The 22,176-nt window shown below is 30.3% G+C and overlaps 1 protein-coding gene across 2 annotated transcripts; it reads left to right on the top strand.

The window, feature by feature from the left end:
* Positions 1–14,702: 14,702 nt before the first annotated feature.
* LOC18595786 (boron transporter 4-like) lies at positions 14,703–20,123 on the top strand. Of its 2 annotated transcripts, none has more exons than XM_007023891.3 (14): positions 14,703–14,858; positions 15,690–15,795; positions 15,900–15,982; positions 16,095–16,287; positions 16,437–16,575; positions 16,649–16,814; positions 16,910–17,076; positions 17,460–17,633; positions 17,721–17,816; positions 17,900–18,016; positions 18,434–18,753; positions 19,032–19,311; positions 19,401–19,538; positions 19,624–20,123. In XM_007023891.3, exons 2-14 carry the CDS (start codon positions 15,692–15,694, stop codon positions 19,651–19,653), a joined length of 2,007 nt encoding a protein of 668 aa, XP_007023953.1. In that variant the 5' UTR covers positions 14,703–14,858; positions 15,690–15,691; the 3' UTR covers positions 19,654–20,123. The 2 variants fall into 2 exon arrangements, with proteins under 2 accessions (XP_007023953.1, XP_088663606.1); XM_088807480.1 differs by having other exon boundaries at positions 14,712–14,858; positions 15,668–15,795.
* Positions 20,124–22,176: the final 2,053 nt, after the last annotated feature.

Raw genomic sequence — 22,176 nt, 5'->3', positions numbered from 1 at the left:
ATGGTACACTTGAGTTAATTTAACCTCGAACTAGTTCAAATAGGAATTGTAGAATGAAATTTAATATTTTATAGTCAAGGAATGACTAAAAATGATTGTTCAGAGTTCGAGGGTTCATTTGGGGTAAAATCGAAAATTTTGATGTGTAGGGGCAAAAGTCATCATTTTGCCACCTAAGATAATAATTTGATCAGGGAGTGAAATTTTTGACCAAGATTAACTATTTGGAGTATAATTTAATGATAAGAAGTGAAAAAGTTTAATTCTGGTGATTTCTGGAGTGTAGGGGCAAAATCGTAATTTTACCACTTGCGGACAAAATTTGAGATTTTGAGAGAATTTAGATCAAATTTGACAAATTGGAGAATGGTATGAGTATAAGGGATGAAAAATATGTCTATGGGCAATTTTTCAGTTTTTTTGGCAAAAATGTAATTTTTCACTTTTACGGGGGCAAAAGTGTAAATTTTAAAAATTACTCCACCGAGACTTTGGATAAGTCTGAGAATTTTATCTAAGCTATGGATATGTGGGACAAGTGTATGGTGAAAATTTGGAAACAAATGGATGAAATTTTAAAAATGGGCCAATGGGAAAGTGACACGTGGCATTTTTTTTACTGAAATAATATTATTTTAATGAAAAGTCAACCAATTTAAACCCCATTTTAAGTGCTGGCCGGCCATAAGGAAGAACAAGAGAGGAAATAGAGAGGAAAGGAAGAAAAAAAGAAAAACCAAAGAGAAACAAGAAAATTCAAAGGGGAATTCGCGTTTTTCACCCGTTTACGCGTCTAATAGTAAGATTTTTCGATTTTAGCTTGATTTCTACCTTTCCTATGCCTTTATTTCCATTTAGCATGCTTGAGGAGAGAGATCAAAAAGTGATATCAAGGGCTGGACGTAATTCTAGGGGAGAGAAATTGAAATTTTTAGGTTTTGATTTTTAGTTAAATTGATAGTTTTAGTTAGTTAAATGTGTTTAGAAATTAAATTGGGCAAGAAATCATTAAATTTTCACAATACCCACCCTTGGCTGAATCTGCAATGAGGTACAATGATGATGATCTGAAATTTATTCTAAGAGAAATGAAGAGAAAATGATGAAAAATGATTAAATGTGATAGAAAAACAAAGTAGAAAAATTTACCGAGTTAATGTCCCATTTTTGGCCGAATTTTCCAAGGAAGGGAGTGAGCTGATTTTGTTGTTTTTAGAAGGTTATTGGCTGATATTTAATGGTTAGCAATGTTGGAGAGAGAATGGGATGATTTAGAGCTCAAATGGAGCGCGTTAGCAATTTATCGGGCAAAGTGCCAAAAATAGGTTAATACCGCGTTTAAGCCGTTTTAGGCTATTGCATTTCATACCATGCATTTATATAGGATTTAAGTTAATTATATAGTGATTTAGCATCAATGTGATGAATTGTGTAAATTTTTGTAATGTGTCTAGGAGGAGAGCCTTCCGGAAAAGGCAAAGAAGTCGTACCCGACAAGTAGTGATCGGGGCGCTTAGAAAGCTTTTAGTTTGTACAAACGGTGAGTAAACTTATTATTATTGTAAATTATCTAGATTTTATTTGTAAATGCCCTTTATATATTTTATGAAATGAGAACGAGATTAAAACGAGATTTTTGATGTTTTAGGAATAAATGTGACAAATAAAAATATATTGTATTGATTATGAAATTGAGTAATTGGAGATTGCAAATTGACTTGAAAAATATATATTTTCCTAGGAATGGCTTATGAGAAATGAGTATATGTGGCTATATTTTGTGAGTACATTGGAAAATTTATGTAAGTTGTTTTTACTATGCAGGCTGGATAAATAAATAAAAATCACGTTATACTGTCGAAATTTTATTAAAATTGGTGGGTTAGTCACTGTAGTGACGGGTTTCCGTGGACTGCCTATTAGAGGGGCACAGTAAACCCAGTTATATAGTTACTCCGGTTGTAGAGGCGAGGAGGGTAACTCTCGGGTAGTATTGAGCTCACTTCACGTCGAACCCCCACGTGAATGTGTAACTCGGCCAACGCCAAGGAACGGCTTGTTTTAAAAATAAAAATGTGTTTCACGTGTGAATATTTTGACACCCTTGGTGGACTCGGTTAGATGCCTCGACCAAGGCATCCCCGAGGATTAGTTTTAGCTTGAGCCTTGTTTTAATAAAAGACATAAGCCTTAACAACTGTTTTGGTAAATTACAAATATTTTATGGTTTAAGAAATAAATTGGAAACATTATGAAATGGGTTGAAATTTGTTGTTTAAACTTGCCTCAATTTTACTCGCCTTTAAATATTTATGATAATGTCTGTTTACTCATTGGGATTTCAAAATCTCACCCAACTCCTTTCCACCCATTTCAAGTTCAGTATAGACTGTAGATAGCTGATCTCATCGAGGACTACCATTGGATCTGCATTTTCCAAACCGTAGGTTCACAGTCCTCTTTACTTTTGTTTATTTGGGGGCCTTCTTGTTATTGTAAATTAAATTAAATATTTTGGCTTACTGTATTTCAGTATGTATAAATTTATTTAGTTTTTACGCTATAAAAAGTATTCACGTATAACTCTATAAATATTGTTTTATAAGAAAATAGAATATTTCCCTTAATATTTCTTTTATTTTCTTATTATATTCAAATAACCGTAATTTCATTTTAAATGAAGATTTTAGACTTTTAAACTTATTTTGAATATGAATTATGTGTTTTGTACTTGTATATTATGTTTTAGCTAGTTTCGAAATTTTTGAGAAAAAAATTACCAAAATACCCCTATGTAGCGAAAATTTTATTTTGATTGTTTTTGATCTAAAATAGTGTATATTCTCTAAAAACTCAAAATTTAACAACGATTGCTCACAGGAAAGGAAAGAAACTGATATGTAAGCCTTGCGGGGTTCTGGTTGGCATTCCGGATAATGAGTGTCAATCGAGACGTCGCGATGATTGTCATTGGCCTGAGGGAGGTTCCAGGTCGTGACAGAAATCTTAGTTGGAATTGACTCATTTCTTCACCCAACTTGGCTTAACTTCAAAGCTCTATAAAAATAACTTTTCAGAGGACTTTTAGAGGAACGAAACACTAGATTGACAGTTGAAAATCAAGCCACAAAGTCATTGAAGCTGAGAAAAATTTGAAGGATTCAAAAAGATTTGGAAGATCAATATTATAAATTATTGAGTTTTATCATCCTTTTGTTCTTCTCTTATTTTTTTTTTCTTAGTTTGGTTTGAATGTTTAAACCTAAGTTGATGATGATGTGTGACTTGATGCGGAACTAAATTATTAATATAAGATTATGATTAAACTCAATACGTAATCTAATTTATTTATCTCTCTTTTGCTTATGTTTGATGGATTTAAGTTGTTTATTTTATTAAGTTCTTAATGCTTCTAATTGCCTAATCACCAATTAGATGAAATTGGAAACCTAAGTTAAACCTTGACGAAAGAGATTTAGGTAGACCTTGAATAGAATAGCTTATGATCGAATACACTTAGTTGATTAGGTGGTTTGATTTGCATATAAGGTAGACATACACCTATAAGCCAGACGTAACTAGCATTAGAGCACGAACTTAATGAATCTATCTTTAATTTAATTTGCATAGACATATAGTCAATTGATTGGAAGAGTTATTTTTATGAGAAACTCGATAAAGACTTGTAAATAACTTAGGACTCTAGGTTAGCAACTTAATCTATTAAGCTAAGTTTAGAGAGAGAGAGAGACAATAATCGGATGAAGTATTGAGGGACATCATAATCTTTGGTTTAAAAGACAATCAAGTTTAGAAAAGTAATGTTGCTCAAATTTAGAGTATTTTAGTTTTTAAGTTTTACTTTTTAATTCAATTTTTAGTGTTTGGATAAAATTAGAGTGTGTAATTTTAGTAATTAATAGTAATAATTAATTTAATTCTCTGTGCGATCGACACTCTACTCATCATTATATTATATTTGCGATGCATATACTTGCATGGGTAGTAAATTGAACAACAACAAAGAGCATACATGATCTAACAATGAGAAGTATGGTGGATCCTTTAGATGTATTTGTTTTTTTAAATTTGGATATCCTACTCTATCTTGCCATTTGAGAGTTGTCTCAACAAAAGACAAAGTTGTAAAACATACAAGGGTTCCAAAAGGAACTAATCTTACTCATGCTAGAGTGATAAAAAATGATAAGGTTCACAAGGGAACCAAAGTTACTAACTGTAAAAGACTTAAGAAAATTTGGGCATAGAAAACAAAAGTTTGATTTTTTTTTTTTTTTTGTAGAATGACCATACATGATCTGAGCCAGTAGCACACGAAAGAGGTAAATTAAATTATTCATTGGTGATGAAGATCATTGAGGTATGGCATATAAAATATTAATTATCAATTCCTACATGATTGATTTGGTACATGTCTTATGAAATTGAAAATTAATGCTTGATGATATCTTAAACAGACATTGGAACTAATATGCATATAATCTTGGAATTATGAGCATTTGAAGCACATATTGAATATTATTTAAATGCTCATAACTCTTTAGTTCCATGAATATTTGAGTATTTGATTAACATGTTTTTACTTAAATACTCATTTATCATATGATCATGATTTATCCCTAAATGGTTCAACAACATTCATTAAAAGGAAAATAAGATTATGCTCTAATGTGATTAACCATTTTATTCCTTTTATTTGTTGATATTGAGCTAATGAATGCTTAAAGGGCAGTTGAAATTAATCTTATGCTATGACTCTTGTGCACTTGAAATCTTTGACAATGAGCATGGTGAAATCTCAACAAATGGTGTTCTACGTTATTAGTAATATCTCTCAGACACCGTATTAATCTTGTGATTAATGATGCTCTTAATTTTTGCTTGAATGATTGAAACATAGAATCACTATGCTCCTCACTATAATTATAATATTTTTGAAATTTGTGATTACTACAGTTGTTGATCATTTGATTAAGTATTAATGTGAATATATTTGAATGCATATATGTTTGTGTATGTGTATTTGTCGATTATATTGATTGATTGATCATGTGAATATATGATTGTATATTTAATTGTGGCATGTTACATCACACAATGTTCATATCATACATGCATACACTGTGCATCAAGTCATCCTATTCTATATCCTCCCAATCATTCACCATAATCTTTCAAAATGATTTTTGAACTTTAAAAATAGATCTTTAATTACACATAATTGTGTATAAAATATGCTTCATTTGTTTTATAAGCTATCTCAAAAAGCCAAAATCCATTTGTGTGTTTTGAAAGTCAAAATAAAATTTTCAAGTCAATTTTTAAAAGGCATAGTCGACTATTTATTTAAATGGGTTGACTAGGATCAAGTGTCATTTGCTTAGAAATGGTTTTAAGAAAGACATAGTCGACTATACCTTGTAAAGGGTCAACTGCTCACTAGGTTTTAAAAGGCCAACAATGTTTTTAATAATGCCATAGTCGACTATGGCAAAATATACAAACCTCCATAAATCCAAGACTTGCCTTCTAGTTGCAAGGTTTGGGTTTAGTAAGATCAACCAATAGAAAATTGGGTTTTGGATCTTTCATTGAAACCAAGTCTTGACACGATTAATAGAGGTAGTGTGAGGAAATTGAAGATCTTCAAGCATTCTCTAATTGCTCTTTCTTTCTAAGCAAAGTGGCACTTGGATAATCTCCCAATTCATTCAATTGCAACTAATAATTCACAACCCACCATCCAATATATACCTGACAATGCAAAATATCACAAAAAAATATGCATAGAAATTAACAATGAAACTTGCATTATAATTTACAGACAAACAAACATTTCATCATGAAATAGTGTAATAAATTAAGCAAGCATCAAGAAGCCAAAAGACTAAACCAACACTGTACTAGCAAAAAAGAGAATTGTTAAAGGAAAAGCTCTTGACAATTCCACGATTTCAAGGCATGGACAACTTTGGAAGCATTCAAACAAACATCAAACATCGACACTGAAACCAAACAACCTCAAGACCTCAATGACATGGAGAATCAAAAACCCTTAAAACGAAAGAAATGGAAAGGCACCACAATTGGATAGAAGAATGAAAAAGAGAAAGAGAAGAAAAAAAGAACAGAAGGGAGAAACAGAAGAAAGGAAAAAAGAACGAAGGAGAGAAACAGAAGAAAGAAAGAAGGAGAAAAACAAAAAGACAACGAGAGAAGAATTATGGGAGAGAAACAGAAAGAGAGACGAATGAAAGAGGCAAAAAATCAAAAACACATTGAATAAAGAGACAAGGAGCGGAAAAACCCAAATCCTCCCCCAGAAATCCAAAAATCACTAAACAACCATCCCAAAATCATTGTACTTTAGATTAATCAATTTTAATTAATAAGAAAAAATTCTTTAATTATAACATAATTAATTTAATAAATTTTAAGGTATATATGTCATTCACTAATTGCATTTTTAAAGTTAATACTTCTATATACAACAAAGATAAATTTTAAGGTATTTATTTATTTACGTGCTTCAAACAAAATCTAAGGATTTCACCCTACCAATCAATTCATTGTAACTGGTAAAATATAATGGAGCTAGGCATTTATAGATATGAACATTTAGGTCATTTTTAAACCTTTTAACTCTGTTCTCATTAACAGAAATAAGAGAAGTAACAAACTTTGGCAATCTATCAAACTCAACCTTATGGTAGCCATTATAATACTACTGTGGACCAAATTAAGAGACTTGTTTTTTTACTATAACAACTTGCTCCTAGGAAATTACATTGTATAAAAAACAGTGAAAAATTCCTCTAGTTGAAGAACTTAAGATCATTCTCATAAGTATGCACTACATCTTTCGACTAATCATGAGCATTTCTTTGCAACAAATATGTAGCAAACCTAATCTTATTTTGCTTAGTGGAATGCATCGCATCACAAGCTTTTTCCATCTCCTCAATCTACAATTCAATATCATCGAGGTTTGCATAGCCCTTAAAAAGAAGTGGTTTAAAAAGAGGTGGTGTTATCTTTTAAAACTCACCAAAAACTTTTCACTTAGTAGAATTCTCAATCTGTTCGATGATTGCAAACAGTGTTATTGCTCCTTAGCTAAACTTGTAATCTGTTGGCTCATCTCCAACACCTTGTCATCATTTTGAACCACTACACCTTGTGTTCCTTCAATTGGGTTTGCAAGAAGCTAGTTAATCCTAACACCTCTTTGAGCATTTGATATCATAGTAACATTTTGATATTGGTTTGGTCTTAAGGATTTTAGTGTCTCCTTGGTCAAGACCTCCTAGAACCATTAGCTCTTGCATTAGGTTAGGCTCACAATTTCGATGAGAAGGCATACTTATTCATCATAGTAAAGAAACTTATACCTAGTAGATTTTTCGTTGAATTATAACATGGAACAAAGATAAAAGAAAATTTTAAGTAACTAAAAGGTATATGAGTTGAAAGAAAACATCCAAACCCTAAATTGTTAACTCATATCTCAAATCTCTCACAAATATCAAGTGCTTGACTATGAGATTATGCTAAATCTGGCCCTAATCCAACTAGCATATCACGCGCCGATTTGAAGCATAACAAACACCACACACCTTCAAGATATAATTTTACAAATATGTAAGGCTTGAACATAACTAAATGAGTCAAAAAAAAAAATCTAAAGTTGTAATTGTCTATATAGCTTCAAATATTCAATAGAATTAGAAAAGTCATCCATTTCAAAATAAGGTTTCCAAACATCCATATGAAACTAAAACATGGAGATAAGGTCTAAATAAACTAATTTAAAATTACTCTAGAAAATTGTCATACTTAAATAGTCTTATAAGTGATTTGGGGAAGGGGAGATTCAAACATGCTCTTTTGGCAGAAAATTACTTTGAAATTTGGATTGATGATTCAATAAAATATAGATTTTAGTTTTTGATGTAGCTAAATTTTAATTTTATTAAGAACATTTAATATAATAAAAAGTTCAAAGTCAGTACGAAAATATATAAATAAAAAATTAGTCAATATTTAATTTAATAAGGAAATTATCAATTAAGGATGGTTTCTTAATAAGGATTTCAATGTTGATAAGGAAATAAATAAAAGTAATCAAATTTTAATTTAATAAGAAAAACATTAATTAATGACAACATAATTAATTTAATAAATTTTAAGGGTATATATATCATTCACTAATTGCTTTATTAAAGTTAGTAATTTTATATATAATAAAGAAAAGATAATTTGCAATATTAGAATTTGATTCTTTGAACAAAATAATACATACATACATACATACGTATATATATATATATATATATATATATCACTATCAAGTTAAATGCTCAAGTATATGAACATTCACTTTTTAAAAATTGAATTTTGAGATTATTTCCTTCCAAAGATTGAAAATTGATGCCATCAAAGTTGTTAAACTATATATAAATATAAAAAAATACACATACACGCACAAATACACACAAATTTGCTTCAAAAAATCTTTGAAAATATTTAGTGCACATATGCACAAATTCTTAGCTTTGCCATCCTTCTTGTTTTTTCCAAGAAAGAAATTTCAACCCACCAATGACAATCAGGAGCCCAATTAAGTTCCCTGGGTTAGGCAAGTTGGCCCCAAAAGCAAGGCTACCATTTGAGCTTGACCCTTTTTCACTTTCTATTCATAATTTTTCGTATGATTTGTTTCCATACAAAGTGAACCTTAGTCGGCTTTAATTGTACAAAGAGAGAGAAAACTGAAAACCATGAAGTTTCTCGTCTCCTTCGGCTTTCTTATGTTTCTTTTCCCCCAAACCGAACATTAACCACAATTAAAAGCTTCAAGTCCAAGAAGTCTATCCTTTCCCAAAGCAAGCAGCCAGCCTCAGCTTTCTGAGAACAGTTTTAGTTAGGATTTCGACATCGATATCATGCCATGTTTCAACCAAACTCAGCCAATGATTTTGCGATATTTAGTTTCCAATTTTGTTGTTTCTTTGAAAACCTATATCGACTGAAACTTCTTCATCAAATTCCACATAGAATTTGGAAAAAAAACCGCAGATTTTTCTACGCCACTCATTATCGCACAAAGAAATTGTTTAAGTATGTGTCTGAAACTTCTCGAGCCATAGTCAACCGCAAAGGTAACCTGGCCTTTTTCCTAATTAGCAAAAGGGGGGGTGGCCAGCCCAGATAATTTGTATTTTCTGATATACACTGTATCTAATTGTGAAGCGTTCAATTTTGTGAAAGGATATGATACATAGTTCAAACTTTTGAAAGTGTAAAGATAAATATAAAAATAATGACATTGTACTCAAATTATTAACATCTTATAATTGGACTATCAAATATGATTTTTTTTTGTGAAACTCTTTTAACATTTTTGTATTGTGAGAAAGGGTTTATTATATATTGTGGTATCAATGTATGCATGTGCGTCTTATTTATTTTCCGCTTACATTACTTTTGGGGGTTCTGCTAATCTCTAGCTTAGGCAATAGACACCCCATATTTATGTATTACGTAATCTGCTATTGAAATAGAGTAATCTGCTAATCTCTAGCTTACATTATTTATGTATTACGTAGTTTGGTATGACGAATGAAATAGAGTAAGAATGATTATTATGACTTATTGTAATGTTTGGTTAGTAATAATAACTTTGGAATAAGAAAGAAATAAAAATAAAAAGATAAAAATACCCTTTATTATATATATGATTATTTAATTTTATTTTATTTTTTAAATATTAATATTTTATTTATAATCTAATCATTAAAATTATAAAATACTAATATTTTATTTATAATTTAAATGTTATTATGATTATTTATTTTTAAACATTAATAATGTATAATTTATTTAAAATATTAAAAATTGATAGTTTAAATATTAATATTTTATTTATACTTTAATCATTAATATTAAATGTTATTATGATTATTTATTTTTATTTTATTTTATTTTTAAATATTAATAATTTATATTTTATTTATAATATTAATAATATGTCATTGAAATATTAATATTTTATTTATAAAGAAATGATTAATTTTTTAAATATAAATATTTTATTTATGATTTAAATTTTATTATGATTATTTATTTTTATTGAATTTTATCTTTTAAATATTAATAATTTAAATTTTTTAAAATATTAATAGTTGATTATTTATGTATTAATATTTTATTTATAATTTAATCATTAATGTTATAAAATACTACTATTTTATTTATAATTTAAATGTTATTATGATTATTTGTTTTTATTTTATTTTTTAAATATTAATAATTTATAATTGATTGAAAATATTAATAATTGGTAATTTAATTTATAATTTAAATATTATTATGATTAAAATATTAATACTTTTAATTAATTTTTAAATTCAAAATATTTTATAATATATAATTAATAACTTAACCTTTTTATTATAATAAGATTTATTTTTCTCTATTTGTATTTTTCATTTTTAATTCAAATTTCACTTAATAATTTAAAAATTAATATTTTAAAATATTAATTTTTTATTTATAATTTAAAAATAGGAAAATATTAATATTTTTTAATTTTAATTTAAAATATTAATTTTATAAGTTTAAATTTGTAATTTTAAAAAATAAATAAAGACATTTTAATCCAAAATGTTTAAATTTTATTTCTATAGGTGTGGAATAACTAATACCATGAAAGAAAGTGGTATTAGCTATTGCAAGCTTTTACCCAATTTTAAAAAATAGTCATTCCTTTTGGAATGGCTATTCCTTCTCCAATAACAAACCAAACAAAGGGATAAAATTTTGTAAGGAATGGAGGTCATTCACCCAACCAAACATGACCTTAATTGGAAGAGAAAGATAATAAGCGGATGACTGGTTGCAGGTGTGGGAAGGAGAGTAATAAGGATTAAGGACCACAAATTTACATGTCGTTTGACAGAAAAAATAAATAATCTGAGACACTTGTATTTTGTGATCACAAATACAGCACATGTACACCTCCAAAATTATAAATAAAAGAAAATTAAAAATTCACAACCTACGTATGGCTGGTTTCAGGACACCTCAAGGGTAAGCCCATTAAATGAGTAAATAATATTTAATTTTTTTTTTTTGAAAGGCAAGAAAGGTTTTTATTACTATAAATTCCTTTACAAAACTACCAGCCTGGCAGTAATGAGAAAGTCACACAAAACAGGGGAGGAGAAATCCCTATAGAAAGTGTCACCTGTGAAAGAAAAAAGAACCCCAGAGCAATATTTCCCAGGTTGCTAATGAGATCAACTTCCTATTAATTTAATTTGCTCTTCATCTTACGTTAATTTGTTTCATTATTAAGCTAAAATGTAAAACTCAGGGACAAATCTACAATGGGGGTGGTGGGTTGCCACAGCTACCTCTACTGAAGAGAACTATAATTCTTTTCAGCTTATTAAACGAAATATTATTCATATATATTCTCCAAAGTTAATTTGATACGATTTACATTTATTTAGTTAATGATAAACTGGACGTTTTGTTTTTTATTTGTATTCTTAATTATAATGCATAAATAAAAATTACAGGTCGTTTTTCTTTCTTGACCATTAGTACCCATTTTGGTCTCCAACTCAAGTAGTTAGACTTCACCGTTTTTGTTTTTGTTTTTTTTCAAAAGGAGAGGCATTGACAAACTTACCCTTCATTTTTTGTTCGTATTATTCACTTTTTTATGTTAAAAGAAAGTAATAAGCAAAATGTAAATAATAAATAAGCTTGTTTGACTACAAGATTTAACAATATTTTTCAAAAATAAAACAAAAAGAACAAAAATTTAGTTTTGATAGACATCGAATTACATGTATATATCTTTTATATATATGGAACATACAATCATGTGTTAATCGATGTTCCATTTAGCAAGTTGCTCCAATTTGATTGAATATTATTCTATTTTCTTATTATTATATGCTGTTAATTTATACTAACTTTTGAGGGAATAAAAAGTAAATACAATTAAACCTTTATAAACTAATATCTTTGGAACTATAAAAATTTATTAATTAATCAAGATATTATTTAATCAATAAATTAATAATTTATTAATATATACATCAATTAATAAAAAATTAATTTATCAAAATATATATTTTTTTAAATATTGAACTTAATATATATATTGTGCATAATTTTCTCTTACAATATGAAACATTATACTAGAATTTTTTAATGCACTAAGAAAAGTTAAAGATGAGGTCCAAAGAGACATTAATTTCAAGAAAAATATAAGTAATATTGAAATTATATTTTACAAAGGTTTTTTAATTGAGTCAATGTATATATATAATTTTGACGTATAAAGATATTATTATTTATATATTATCCTATAAATTTAGTAAATTATTAATTTATTATATTGATCTCAAGTCGGAACCGGTTAAAAATATTTTTTGATAAAAATTATTAATTTATCAAGTATTAATTTATAAAAATTATTTTATTGTAAAAAAATGCATTTATATTCAACAAAATGAAAACCACCTAATCCTACTCATGTTCTAATTTCAACAAAATGAAAACTACGTAATGCTACTCCTGTTCTAATACAAGGTCTTTGTAAGAGGTGAAGGACGGGCTTAAGGCAATAAATTTTTGTTTTCCTTTTATTTTTTTCAAATGGAGGCAATAGTAATATTAAAGTTAAAAGATAAAGAAAACTTAAAAAGGAAGAAGTGGACCTTTTTTTTTTTCGCGAATATATAATTAGCTAATTTTCATTATAAATATTGATTAAAAGGTCAGGTTATACGAATCAAATAAATAATTATTGTTATTTGGTCCATGAGTAAGAGGCTTAATTAAGTACGACGTGAAGAGGGTTTTAAATTAAAAAAATGTTTAAGTTAAAAGATAAGGAAAATCTTTAATTTTTTTAATGTAAATAACTTTTGAGTCATGCTATTTACTTTATCACATTTGTTTTAAATATTTTTATCCATGGATGTGGCATTGGATGAGTTTAAATTATAATCAAACTAGTAAGTTATTATTATACCATAAAATAAAAAGTGTTAGGATAGATAATATTTTTCATAATTTTTTTAGTACGACAAATTCTAAATTAATTACTAGACCATATATGGCTTTTTCTGAAAAAAAAAAAGTGACTCATAACTTCTGATTGGAATAATAATTGGTTTAACTAAGATGATATGTATACATAATTAATGATATTTATTTGGCTAAAAAGAGTAATTAACTTGCTTAAGATTTTTGCTTGATCATGGGGTAATTTGGTAATTTCATAATATTGTAATGGAAATTATTGTGTTCATGTCAGAGTCCAATCAACCCGACCATGGCAATTATAAATGGGAGCAATCAAGTAATAATTTTGGGTGGTTTAAAAAAGTGTGATCCATGTATGGATGGCAACACCTAAACTTTAATGACATACACGCGTTGTCTAATTGATCATAAGAAAGATGAATATAGTTTTCTTGATATAGTTCATGAGAAACTAAGTAAAAAAAAATGCATCTTGGACGTCTAGGATTTCACCCCATCAACCAAAAACTAAAATTTGAATTTGCAATTCACATCTTAAAAAAAATAGTATTTTCCTTATTTAAACTAAAAACAATACCAAACATATTTTTAAAAAAAACTTTTAAACTATTAAAAAAATTCAAAATTAATCTTTATTTTTTTATTGTGTTTAAATAAATTCTTATATTTTTATTTTAAACAAAATAAACTTTTATGATTAATGGTTGTTTAAGTACTGTTAGTAAAAAATGTTATTTTTCATTTTATGTCATGCCAAATTAATATATCATGTTGACATGTCATAATTGATAATGACGTGATATAATCATATGATTATGTGACATTTTTAACTTTTCACGTCAATACCACGTTAACGTTATATCAACGTAAAATAGATATAAAATGACAAGTGACTTTAATTAATGATAATTAATATAGCATTAATTATAAAAATTTATTTGATTTATAATAAAATTATAAAGACTTGATTTAAATATCCTTTTATAGTTAAAGAGCAATTTCCAGACGTTATGCCAAAATTTTACTACGTTTTGCATTCAAGAACGAAAATGAAAATATCTGTCACATGAAACGCAGATTTAAAAATATGAAACGCAGATTTAGGAATTGTCAAATGGTTAGAATTGAATGCACCCAACACACGGACATACAAAAATTTTCCAATGAAAAATTACATTTTGAATGCATTTGCATGTGCTTTCCTTCAACCTGCAAAGCTAGTCTTTTGCGTGTAGAACACTTTGTATTGGAGTGACATATTGAATGCCACTTTCTACTCCCATGACAAATTTGACAAACCATTTGGTTGGACTTGGAAGCCAACACCAACAGGGTGGCAAATTAAATTTGACTCGAACTTTCTTTATTCCAAGCCAAAGAAATAAAACCTCCAATAAAAATAAATAAAAAAGAAAAACTCCTATTTTAATTACCAGAATACCCCATCATCAAGATTTTCGCAAAAAAGGGGATCCCCCAACCCCTACAATTTTGGACAATTCCACCGGCAATTTCTCTTCTCAGCCGCACACAACATAAAACACGAGGACACTCTAAACAGTGGGGCCCAGACTGGCTGCGAGACTGGCGGGTCTTTTTTAAAGACGTATAGGGACTCTTGTTGCCTTTGCTTTCGCCTCTCTGAAACAGAAACTACTTTTCTTCCAAGCCGCCAACTGAAACAGAAAATTTCCCTTACGACACTTCCACACTCTGACTCACACGTTGTTCTGCTGTTTCTTTTTTTCCTGGAGTGAAAATCTCTCTTGGTAACTCTCCCAACCCCTTGCATCTGTTTATTTTTATGTGCATGTCCATGTGTTTATATGGTCTTTGGGCTTAGTTTTTGTTAGAACGTGAATGCTGAATGAATCATTTGAACGACGAAGTCATGGCTTTCTCTAGGTTTGGAGATTAATGGAGGTTTTTTTTTTAATGTGCAAGTGAACCCAAAAGAACCAGTCATGCAAGATATGTTGTGTTTGGTTAATGGGAAAATGATGAAAAAATGAAATTAAAAGATTTGTGTAGTGAGTAATAATAATATAACAATATGCTTGTTTGAAGAGAACAAGGCAAAGGGAGTGAGTGATTCGAATGAGCCTGGTATGATTGCTTTTTTTTTTCTTGGACATCTGGGAATATGTTTATTTATTTATTTACGTGTGGCAAAGGGATGTTTTTATGAAATGATTTAGTTCCACTCTAGTACTGGACTTCTTTGATGAAAAGAATTGAAACTCTTTTAACTTCTTCACCCTTTCTCTCTTTGAAATCCTTTGTATCCGGGTTTCGAACAGAGCTGCTCTGTTTTAGAGTCAACTCTCTTTCTCTCTCTCTCTCTCTCTTAGATATGAAGAAATTGAGCTCTATCTCATCTACTCTCTGATTGTTTAACATGATTAGATTTCATTTAAATTTCTGACACCTTAACTCTTTGAGAAAATAACATCAACCTGGTTCACATTCTGTCCTAGTTTCCAAACATTTTGCACTTGTTTGTCCAGTGGATTTTGAAATATGCAGAGCCACCCTGAATTCAAAAGAAGTTGTTATTTAATCCTTACTTTGTTGATAGCGTTGGATATTTCTTGCACCAGAAATGGAACACTTCAAAACCCCTTTCAAGGGTATTGCAAGTGATGTCAGAGGAAGAGCAGCCTGTTATAAACAAGATTGGATTGGCGGTCTTCGTTCAGGACTGGGGTACCTTTCTGTTTTCATTAATTATTATATGTATTATACGAAGTCAAAGCCGAAATAAATTGTGATGTAGTTATGTTTTTTTTTTTTTTTGGTTCTTATTACAGGATATTGGCCCCAACTACCTACATCTTCTTTGCTTCTGCTTTACCTGTTATAGCCTTTGGCGAGCAACTGAGTAGAGATACAGGTTGGTAGCTGTTCCACACGTGAACAGTTTGCTGCTATATCTCTCTCATACTTACAGTTTTAAAGCATTCAATGATGAAGTTGAAACTAATATGATATTTTTTTGGGTGTAGATGGGAGCTTAAGCACAGTAGAAACTTTGGCATCTACTGCCTTTTGTGGTATTATACACTCAATATTTGGTGGTCAACCCCTTCTGGTACTGGGAGTTGCAGAGCCAACAGTTATTATGTATACATATTTGTACAACTTTGCCAAAGGAAGAAAAGACTTGGGGCAGGAACTTTACTTGGCTTGGGCTGGATGGTAAGAGCAATCTCCATTGTTATGGTTTCAAGTGAAAATTTTGCTGAGGTTTTGTTACGTTCTTGATCTTATAATTTGATAATTTTACAGGTGAAAATTTTGCTGAGGTTTTGTTACGTTCTTGATCTTATAATTTGTAAATTTTACAGGGTTTGCGTTTGGACCGCTCTCTTGTTGTTTCTTCTTGCAATGTTCAATGCTTGCACGATAATCAATAGGTTTACAAGGATTGCAGGTGAACTTTTCGGCATGTTGATTGCTGTTCTGTTTATTCAAGAGGCCATCAAGGTAACTCCTGGTGAGAAAATAAAACAGCTGTTAGTTTATGCACAGCAACTTCTATAATGTGATTCAATTGCAGGGTGTGGTGAGTGAGTTTGAAATTCCCAAAGCTCAAGATCCAAAGTTAGAGAAGTATCAATTTCAATGGCTTTATACAAACGGACTAGTCGGAATAATATTCACATTTGGCCTTCTCTATACTGCCTTGAAAAGCAGAAGGGCCAGGTCATGGTGGTATGGCACAGGTTTGTCAAGCAAAATTTATACTGTTTGACCATTGGCACTTGTACAAATAATAAGTCGATATATGAAATCTGAAAGATATATCAATGTTCAACAGGGTGGTTCAGAAGTTTAATTGCAGATTATGGGGTTCCTTTAATGGTTGTTCTGTGGACGGTACTGTCTTTTAGTGTACCAAGCAAAGTTCCATCCGGGGTTCCCAGAAGGCTCTTTAGTCCTCTTCCTTGGGAATCTGCATCATTAGAACATTGGACTGTAATCAAGGTAACCATATAATCTTTGCTTAAAAAAAGATCAAGTCTTATATATTGCATTTCATTTGTCTCTTTTATTATGACAAAGTTGTCAGGCTTTGCATCTGCCTCTACAACTTTTGTAGTGATAAAAATGGCTTTCCAGAAGCAATCAAACTGGATGACATTCATCAAAACTGTCTGGTGGCTAATCTATATGATTAAGCAAAATAGGTGTTTACAAGGCACATTTCTGGTGGAAAGCTAATAATCTTGAATTAATAGTTACTTTATTTTCTAAAGAAAATGATAATAAGATATGTCATTTGACCTCAGTTCAGGGCTATTTGAGATCAATTATTCTTGTGCAAAAATTGGATTCAAGGTTGACTGTTTTAAATTATCAAATTGCAGGATATGGGAAAGATCCCTCCATTGTACATCTTTTCTGCCTTCCTTCCGGCTGTGATGATTGCAGGACTTTACTTTTTTGACCACAGTGTTGCTTCACAAATGGCACAACAAAAAGAATTCAATCTTAAGAATCCTTCTGCATATCATTATGACATCTTGCTGCTGGGATTCATGGTAAACCTCATAGTCAGGCACTACTGCCACCCAAATTGTACACTAACTTATCATAGACTTATGTTCTACATTAAAACATGCTTGCAGACTTTGCTTTGTGGATTAATTGGCCTCCCTCCTTCAAATGGAGTCCTACCACAGTCTCCTATGCACACCAAGAGCCTTGCACTTCTCAAAAGGCAGGTCGGTATTTTCGAAAGAGAAGTTTTTCATTAAATAATTTTGACATGATTACATACTTAATGCAACTGATGTATGTTGTGCAGCTAATCAGACGAAAGATGGTTAAGAGTGCAAAAGAAAGCATAAAGCAGAAAGCTAGCAACTCAGAAATATATGGCAAGATGCAAGCTGTCTTCATAGAAATGGACAGCAGTCCAGAAGTAAGTTCTCTGATCACTAATTTATTTTATTTCTCCAAGAAAGTAATGCTTTGGCTTGAAACAGCTGGTAATGGCATTTAGTCCACAATTCATTTCAAAATATGGAAGTTTTGCTTCAATCCTGAACTGCGGGTCTTTATTCTCTGAATAATGTCTTTTGATTAACAAGATACTGACTTGATCTTCAGAAAACATGATACGCAATCCTCAAATTATTTCTGGAACATGTTCTTGCTCATGGTTATTCCCTGTCAAATCACAAACAAGAGATTAGTATACCACAAGTTTTAACTACATTTATGATTTTGCAGATATATTGCATAGATTTGCAGAACACATACTAATAAATTTAATCTGATATAATGCCTAAATATTCTCTATTCCTTGAATAATAGCCTTAACTTTTTTCTGTTACAGACTACCATAGTTAAAGAGCTGGAAGACTTGAAGAAGGTTGTTATGAAAGGTGAAAAAAAAGGAGAAAATGAGAAGGAAACATTTGATCCTGAAAGGCATATTGATGCCTACTTGCCTGTCCGAGTCAATGAGCAAAGAGTGAGTAATCTTTTGCAGTCACTCCTAGTTGCTGCATCTGTATGCGCTATACCTGCAATCAAGTTGATACCTACATCAGTTCTTTGGGGATATTTTGCTTACATGGCCATTGATAGTCTACCTGGAAACCAGTTCTGGGAAAGGATGCTACTTCTCTTTATTACACCTGGCAGGCGATACAAGTATGTTACATATCTCTTTTTGGTAATATTGCACATTCGAAAACTTTGAAACCAAAATTATTCCATTCTTTATTTTTCAGAAATTTAGATTTGCAGCAAAAACAGAAACTGCAAAGTTAACAGAATGAACTCATTTGATAGTCATGATCTTGCTTCGAGTACCTTGATTGTTCAGTAACATATTAGTAGTAGTAGTAGTAGTAGTGACAATGATATTTCTGTTTTATTCGACGATTATTTTACTAATTCCTGTGGTGCCTTATAATCACTATTGGCAGGGTCTTGGAAGGGGTTCATGCTTCTTTTGTGGAGTCAGTACCATACAGATATATTGTGATGTTCACGCTCTTCCAGTTGGTATACCTCCTGCTATGCTTTGGTGTGACTTGGATTCCTATAGCTGGAATCTTGTTCCCTTTGCCCTTCTTCCTTCTCATCAGCATAAGGCAGTACATTCTCCCAAAGGTCATTCAACCGAATTATCTCCGGGAACTTGATGCAGCTGAATACGAGGAAATTACTGGTGCCCCAAGATTATCCCTCAGCCGCTCTTTCAAGGTATTGCTATTTGATCATTCTGTATGTTATAACCATAAATTATATTAATAAAAATGTTTTTCCGAAGAAGTTAATTATCATTTTTTCAGGAACGTGAGACACCTCGTCTGGGGAATGAAGAGGATGGAGTTGAAATGTTTGATGCTGAGTTATTAGATGAGTTGACAACCAGTAGAGGGGAGTTGAAGGTCAGAACCGTAAGCTTCAGCGAGGACAGGAAGGGCCAGGTATGAATTGTCTGTCATGCATGATCTTCCTGTGAACTTATATAGTAAGGTCGATACTCAACAATTTTATAAATGTATTTTGCAGGTTTATCCAGAGGCTGTTGAGAAAGAATGAGATGACAGATGAGTTGAGTTGAAAAACACGAACAACAGATAGGCTGATAACGACGATAACTCTTCAATAAAAGAGGTTTAAATAAATAATTTCACACCAATAGTATTAGAATAATAATAATAATGATAACAATAAAAAAGAACCATCGGGGGTTGGCTCATATAGGATTTTGTAGCAGAGAGGAAGAACGTATGACAGCAACTTTAACAAAAATCTTTCTCTATTTCTTCTGGAGCTGAATCTGACAAACTCCTATTATTAAGTCAATAGGGTTTAGATTTGGGGTAAAGTCATGTTGGGTTGAAAATCCCAACAATGTATACAACCACTCCAGTCCTTCCAAACATGTAAAATGCAAATTTATTGCACAAAAAATGGGAAGTATACATGTAAATTGCACCCTAAATCGTGCAATATATATCAATGTGTAATTACATTATGCCCAAGAGCATTAATTTCTTTGTTCTTCAGACAGTAGCAAAAAAAAAAAAAAAAAAGAGCTTCTTCTCCCCATAGAAAACATAACGGGTGAAGAAATATGAGCCAGAGATTGTTATTTGACAATGTTGTCAAGTAGGGGAGATTTCGTTGAAATGATTCCAAACTTTAATCATCTCAACTTTTAATGGTAGCATATGTAACTATCAGATTCTGGGCAAAATAGAATAAGTACAAGTATTGTTTTGGTCCCCTCAGTTGCCATTGGTTGCCAGCCTCTCCGCCATCGTATCTGTTTGATGATTACATTTGAGGTGGGCGTTTTCTAGCCACCTTATGCATGTGTTTGAATTCGGAATACTTGACCTTTCTACGTTTCCATTTGCAGTCCACCAGCTAAGCTATAGTCCAACCCTTTTTGTTTCTTTAGTTACCAATCCTAAGTTTTGCTCACGAGTAATATAGAGAACACAAAATATATATTACTTACTAAAATCTATTTGAAACAGCCTCTTTATCTATAACTTATATTTATAATCTATATAAGGTTAGGAATTTAGGAAAAATTTTTTATTTGACGAAAATAAACATATTTGCTCATTTATTTTTAAATTGATATTTAAATTTTTTAGTTTTAATATTAATTAATTAATCTTCATTCGATGCCTTCCTAATTCTAATTAATCAGAATTAAACAGTATTGAGGAGGGAAACATGCACATGGGCCTTTCAGGATATAAAATGGAATAACACCTTCAATACTTCAATATTAGGTATATATAATTGAATATCATCGTATTGAAGGTACAAGCAATTCAATCTTTGATCTAATGATTGTTACCATTCTAAGAAGGATTAAGATGCACGATTCAAATCACCAATTATTATCCCTTGTTGTTCTTCACACATGTTAAAAAAAAAAAATCATATTGAAAGTACTAATAAGAAATATTGTTACCATTTACCAATGTAAGAAGGATAAGATTTAAGATACAAATCACTATTATTCTTTTTACAGTTGATTTCACATATGCAAAAATATATAAATAAATAAATATTTAAATAAGTTTTTAAATTATATAGAAAAATTAATTAAATCTTTATTCTTTTATTACGTTCAATTTAGTTCTTAAACTTTTATTTTAGATCAAATAAATTCATTTTACAAACTATTGACTAACTTTTGTTTGTCAACTATACAATTGACGCTTTTTATGCTACATTATTTGCCTTGTGACAAGTTAACGTGTCATTTTAATGGCAGCACTGTCACGTGACAGATGACGTGTTATTAAATGTTGCTGATTAGAATTTGTGTGTTACCTTTTTTACCCAGTTATAATTCTAAAAAGAGAAAATTATGAGAAATAACCTTCCTCATAAGCTCAATTCAAAAATATCATTTTTTTATAATTTTAACTATTTTTAGTCAATTTTTGGCATGAGTTGATAACAATACCCTTTAAACAATTTCAAACAAGTTAAAATGATTTCAGTTTTCTCTATCTCGCCATCTAGACAAAAATTTTAAAATTAAATCTCGATTTCTCTCTCTGGTCAAATACTATCTATCTCGCCATCCAGAGATGACATCAAACTCTTTCTTATTTTATTTTATTTTTTTAGATTGTGGATTTTGGGGTTTTCAAGGATGATGAATAGTGATTTTGCTCTTCTATAGTGATTGCAGGTAGCATGATGAATTTGGTAATTTGATACTTTTTGGTGATGACTTGCTTCGAAATGTGTGCTGCAAAGGCGATGCCTGTGTTGATGAGTTGGATTAGATTGGTTAACATGATGGGCTCAGGAAAAAGAAATAGCTAAAGTATGTTTGATGAATTTTATGGTGGTTTACGGTTTTGTTGTGTCTGAAATTGGGATGATTGTTAAGCATGTTTGCAGGGAATTTTGATTTTTTTATGGGATTTTGAATTAAAATTGTTTAAGGAATATTTTGTAAAGGAAGTGTATTTTGTTTTTGCATAAGGGGAGTGAGCAATGCCCTCATGATAGGGATTTATTTTGTCTTGCTTTGGAGGGTTATGGAGTTTTGTAACCTATCTTTTATGAATTGCACAATTT

Source organism: Theobroma cacao, chromosome 6, assembly GCF_053813885.1.
Source record: "Theobroma cacao isolate CCN51 chromosome 6, ASM5381388v1, whole genome shotgun sequence".
Taxonomy (NCBI): Eukaryota; Viridiplantae; Streptophyta; class Magnoliopsida; order Malvales; family Malvaceae; genus Theobroma; species Theobroma cacao.
The sequence above is the reverse complement of the archived record's forward strand: the minus strand, read 5'-3'. Positions and strand labels throughout refer to the sequence as shown.